General features: G+C 42.9%; 1 protein-coding gene across 1 annotated transcript in view; it reads right to left on the bottom strand.

Annotated features, from left to right (window-relative positions):
• LOC111973027 (syntaxin-binding protein 5-like) overlaps positions 1–6,195 on the bottom strand; it is a 171,037-nt gene that overhangs the window by 103,274 nt on the left and 61,568 nt on the right. Inside the window, exon 3 of the mRNA XM_070446444.1 lies at positions 193–274. Coding sequence (XP_070302545.1) covers positions 193–274 — 82 coding nt within the window. The remainder of the gene's footprint in view (positions 1–192; positions 275–6,195) is intronic.

Consider the following 6,195-nt stretch of genomic DNA (forward strand, 5'->3'; position numbering starts at 1 on the left):
ACACACACACACACACACACACACACGCACACACACACTACAGAAGTGTTTGAGATGTTTTGGAGTCGGGGGAGAGGAAAGGAAATAGAGAAGGGTTTGGACTTTGGAAGGTTGAGAGCGAGAGAGAGAGACCGTGTCAGTAGAGGAGGTCTGGTGGTGGATGTGGTATGTATTTCTCTCCACATCACTCACCTCATTGATGAGAAACTGTAGCGAGATGACGGCTGCTCCACTCTCATGTTGACAGTAGCACTCCACACCTGGACGACCAAACCTGATAGGCTCTCCGTCAAGGAATCAACCAATGGAAAAGAAGGTGGAAGGGGTAATAAAGGAGATAGAACCACACAATATTCACAGAATAATATATTCTTAATCTTTCATTATTCACTTGATAGGGACAGACACAGATCAACAAAGACATGTCAAGGTGACAGACATCCCTGCTTACCAGCCAACGCTAACCTGCAGTGAACAACATGGAAATTCTTTGGTTCCCATAGGTTCCAGTCCTTAGATGGGCTTGAAACAGAACAGCCTGCGTCTTGCTCAGATTTTCTGTCATGACTGAGCAATGGACAGATGAGAGCATTTCGACTGTTCACCCACAGTAAACACCAAAGTGCGGTTGTCTATCTACCTTGAAGATATAGCTAGGCATTTCCTATATAATACACCACAGTATGTCTACCCTTGCAAGTTGTTTTCTGGAGAGATATGATGTGTACATGGAGAAAATAAATATTAAAATAAAAGACAAAGGAAGATCATCTGGAGCTGCAGAGAAACAAACAACACAACAGAATGACATCTCCCTCCGACCTAGAGAGAGACAGAGAGGGAGATGGAGAGAGAGGGGAAAATGAAGAATGGGGGAGAAGGAAGTGGGAGAGAGTGCACGCATGTGTGGGTGCAAGAAAGGGAGCGATGGATGGATGGATGGAGGAGGAGGAGGAGGAGAGAGATATCCAGACATACAGAGAGAGAGAGAGTGAGAGAGAGAGAGAGAGAGAGAGAGAGAGAGAGAGAGAGAGAGAGAAGGGGAAAGATTGAAAATAAAGAGCTTCCTCTGATGAAGGCCTGTATGAGTGAGCTCACTGATGATGCTTATTTATGGAAGAGAGGAGTTAGGCGTAACACATGACAACCAGAGAGGAGAAAAACAAGCAAGTAGAGCATCCAGCTAACATCTTCAGCTAAAATAGCCCGCTAAAATCTCTTGCATCACAGGCTGCTATGGGCAGGAATATAATTGTATAAACTGATAAGGGCAACACTAAACCACACCCTTACCTGCACCAGAACAGAACATATGACCACACGCTTACACACGTCATCACATACACACACACACACACACATCACTCATCCGGTTCACTAATACAAACACTGTACATCACACATACATATACACAGAGCCTCCTTTCTCTCTCACACATATCCCCAAAAAATTAGAGTGAGAGGGACAGAAAAGGGGGAGAGACAGAGACAGAGACCCCTGCAGGGTAGAATCAGTAGAATAATCTGGATGCTTTAGTCCAGGATGAGAACAGTAGAATGATCTGGATGCTTTAGTCCAGGATGAGAACAGTAGAATGATCCGGATGCTTTAGTCCCGGATGAAGAAACAGTAGAATGATCTGGATGCTTTATCGCAGGATGAGAACAGTAAGAACATGATCCTGGATGCGTTTAGTACGCAGGATGAGAACAGTAGAATGATCTGGATGCTGTTAGGTCGCAGGATGAGAACAGTAGAATGATCCGTGATGCTTTAGTCAGGATGAGACAGTAGAATGCATCTGGATGCTTTTAGTCCAGGATGAGAAGCAGTAGAATGATGCTGGATGCTTAGTCCAGGGTGAAGGAACAGTAGAATGATCTGGATGCTTTAGTCAGGCATGAGAACAAGTTACGAATGATCTGGATGCTTTAGTCCAGGATGAAACGAACAGTAGAAGAATCTGGACTGCTTTAGTCCAGGATGAGACAGTAGAATGACTCTGGATGCTTTTAGTCAGGATAGAGAACCAGTAGAATGATCCGGATGCTTTTAAGTCCAGGATGAGACAGTAGAATGATTGAATGCTTTTAGTCCAGGATGAGATAACAGAGAATGACTGGATGCTTTAGTCCAGGATGAGAGAACAGTAGAAGATCCTGCGACTGCTTTAGTCCAGGATAAGAACAGTAGAATGATCTGGATGCTTTAGTCAGATGAGACGACAAGTAATAATTGAAGGGGGGAAACTATCCTGGGCGAAAAAAAAAAAAAAAAAAAAAATGCTTCTTTTTTTTTTTTTAGTACCAGGACTGAGAACAGTAGAATGATCTGGATGCCTTTTAGTCCCGGATGAGAACAGTAGAATGATCCCGGGATGCTTTAGTCCAGGATGAGAACAGTAGAATGATTCTGGATGCTTTTAGTCCAGGATGAAGAAACAGTAGAAATCGACAATCTGGCTGCTCTCTAGTCCAGGATGAGAACACGTAGAATGATCTGGATGCTTTAGTCCAGGATGAGAACAGTAGAATGATCTGGATGCTTTAGTCCAGGATGAGAACTATAAGTTATTTACTTGAAAACAAATTCCCCGGGTTGCTTGCAACCAGATATTTTGACCCTGAAAAAAGGGCAAGATTTAAGGTTGTGCTTTTCAAACTGTTCTCGCTGCCTTTCTCTAAGAAAGCATATTATCGAAAAGGACACAGACAGACTGCGTCATGAAAACGGTTGGCTGTACAATGACATCAAACCACGGTCAAAGACAGAAAATAGTGGACATTAAACACTTTTGTGAGAGTGAACTTTTTGTCTTAAGAAGCAACAACAGTAAGACAGTATGCTGAATGTTTCACATCTGAGAAAGGTAAATGGTGTCCTTCAAAAGCACATGTTCAGATCGAAAGAATATGCCCTTGGAAGATACCATTTACCTTTTTGGGGGTTGTGCTCTGTCTCAAATATAAGCACAAAACCAAATACAGATGGTACTGGAGTATCAAATCTAAAACATAAACCTTAAAATTGTATTCTCTGTTTGGTTAGAGATTAAACATATCGCAATATTATATTGGACAATATTATAATCGATACTTTGACGCCAACTATTTTTTGTGAGGTAGTAGCTAGCGCCAGTTGGCTGTACCTGCGCCAAAACTCTGTTATTTTTTATCCTGTAGTTTGTTCTCTATCTTATTTTTTAATTGTGAGTAAACATGTTTCCAGCACTTTTATTTCCATGACTGATCAAAACTAATTTTGTCATGCTCTCTTTTCTCTCTGCAGCAAACATACAGTGCATTCTGGAAGCCTTCAGACCCCTTCCCTTTTTCCACATTTTGTTACGTTACTTTACAGCCTTATTTTACTCACAATACCCCATAACGACAAAGTGAAAACAGGTTTTTAGAAAATAATTTACATAAGTATTCAGACCCTTTGCTATGACACTCAAAATGTAGCTCAGGTGCATCTACAACTTGATGTTTCTACAACTTGATTGGAGTCCACCTGTGGTAAATTCAATTGATTGGACATGATTTGGAAAGGCACACACCTGTCTATATAAGGTCCCACAGTTGACAGTGCATGTCAGCGCAAAAACCAAGCCATGAGGTCGAAGGAATTGTCCATAGAGCTCAGAGACAGGATTGTGTCTGCAGCATTGAAGGTCCCCAAGAACACAGTAGCCTCCATCCTTCTTAAATTGAAAAAGTCTGGAGGCGCCAAGACTCTTACTAGAGCTGGCCGCCCGGCCAAACTGAGCAATCGGGGGAGAAGGGCCTTGGTCAGGGAGGTGACCAACAACCTGATTGTCATTCTGACAGAGCTCCAGAGTTCCTCTGTGGAGATTGGAGAACCTTCTGAAAGGACAACCATCTCTGCAGCACTCCACCAATCAGGCCTTTATTATAGAGTGGCCAGACGGGAGTTGGTCCTCAGTAAAAAGCACACGACAGCCCGCTTGGAGTTTGCCAAAAGGCACCTAAAGGACTTTCAGACCACGAGAAAGAAGATACTCTGGTGTAATGAAACCAAGATTGAACTCTTTGTCTGAATGCCAAGCGTCACATCTGGAGGAAACCTGACATCATCTCTATGGTGAAGAATGGTGGTGGTATCATCATGCTGTGGGGATGTTTTTCAGCGGCAGGTACTGGGGGACAAGTCAGGATCGAGGGAAAGATGAACGGAGCAAAGTACAGAGAGAACCTTGATGAAATTCTGCTTCAGAGCGCTCAGGAACACAGACTCGGGCCAAGGCAACAGCGACTCTTCAACCTCAGGAGGCTGAAGAAATTTGGCTTGTCACCTAAAACCCTCAAACTTTTACAGATGCATAATTGAGAGCATCCTGTCACGCTGTATCGCGGCCTGGTATGGCAACTGCACCGCCCACAACCGCAAGGCTCTCCAGAGGGTAGTGCGGTCTGCACAACGCATCACCAGTGGCAAACTACGTGCTCTCCAGAACACATACAGCACCCGATGTCACAGGAAGGCCAAAAAGATAATCAAGGACAATGCTTCACCCTAGCCACTGCCTGTTCACCCCGCTACCATCCAGAAGGCGAGGTCAGTACAGGTGCATCAAAGCTGGGACCGAGACACTGAAAAACAGCTTCTACCTCAAGGCCATCAGACTGTTAAACAGCCATCACGAACACAGAGAGGCTGCTGCCTACATACAGACTTGAAATCATTTGCCACTTTAATAAATGGATCACTAGTCACTTTAATAATGCCACTTTAATAATGTTTACATATCTTGCATCACTCATCTCATATGTATATATTGTATTTTATACCATCTATTGCATCTTGCCTATGCCGCTCTGTCATTGCTCATCCATATATTTATATGTATATATTCAATTTCCATTCCTTTACTTGGATTTGTGTGTATTAGGTAGTTGTTGTGGAATTGTTAGATTACATGTTAGATATTGCTGCACTGTCAGAACCAGAAGCACAAGCATTTCTCTACACTCGCAATAACATCTGCTAACCATGTGTATGTAACCAATACAATTTGATTTGATTTGATGTTTACCTTCCAACAGGACAACAACCCTAAGCACATAGCCAAGACAACGCAGAAGTGGCTTTGGGACAAGTCTCTGAATGTCCTTGAGTGGCCAAGCCAGAGCTCGGTCTTGAAACTGATCGAACATCTCTGAAGAGACCTGAAAATAGCTGTACAGCGACGCTCCCCATCCAGCCTGACAGAGCTTGATAGGATCTGTCAGATCTGTCACAAAATATGGAAAAAGTCAAGGGGTCTGAATACTTTCCGAATGCACTGCAATATCTGTGGAAAATCAAATTGCAATAAAAATTGCAAATCACAGTATCGATTCACAATACATACACAGTAGCTTTGGCACCTACTAATGTAGGATCTACAATTTAAGCCTGTTTGCTACGGCAGGAAAATAATTCTGCAGCAACAGGAAATGTTAATAATTATGTGGATTATAATTCATTTCAATTTTTTGTAGGGTTGATACAATTTTCTTAGTGCAAATCAAGTCTGACATTTTTAAGTGGAAATTGCTAACTTTATAAGCCTTTTTAAACCTTGAATACACTACCAGTTTGCAACAAATGAAGATCCTACCTCTGTAAGTATTGTGATAATATCGTATCATGAGGTCCCTGGCAATTCCCAGCCATACTAAACTCCATGCACATGCTGCTCTGTGTTAACTCTCCACAGTATGATGTCCCTGTCACCACCACTCCAACTCACATAATGGACAGATTATCCAGGGTGAAGAAAAGAGGGAGAGCGTAGAGAGAGAGAGAGAGAAAGACAGAGAGGAATGGAGATAGGGTAGGAAAGAAAACTGGGTCAATTCCGCATCTTGTCAAGTCAGATGAAACTTAAAAAAGCTATTTCTGCCCTCAAAGTCAACAGATCTGTTATGTTTCTTATGGGTTCTCATAAGTCCCCACGCTTAGTGTTGCTACCCGGGAGGGTTGGCCCCTGTCACTTGGTTGGCCCCTGTCAATAAAACCCAGGGACAGCCCTTGGTTGGCCCCTGTGGATGCATTAAAATTGCTGTGTTGGCTCTTCACCTGACAGCACCAATTGAAAGAATGATGGATCTTCTAGACCGTTTAGTTGTTTCGTACAAACACATTGCACCACAGGGTGTGTGTGTGTGTGTGTGTGTGTGTGTGTGTGT

Source organism: Salvelinus sp. IW2-2015, linkage group LG14 (assembly GCF_002910315.2).
Source record: "Salvelinus sp. IW2-2015 linkage group LG14, ASM291031v2, whole genome shotgun sequence".
Classification (NCBI taxonomy): Eukaryota; Metazoa; Chordata; class Actinopteri; order Salmoniformes; family Salmonidae; genus Salvelinus; species Salvelinus sp. IW2-2015.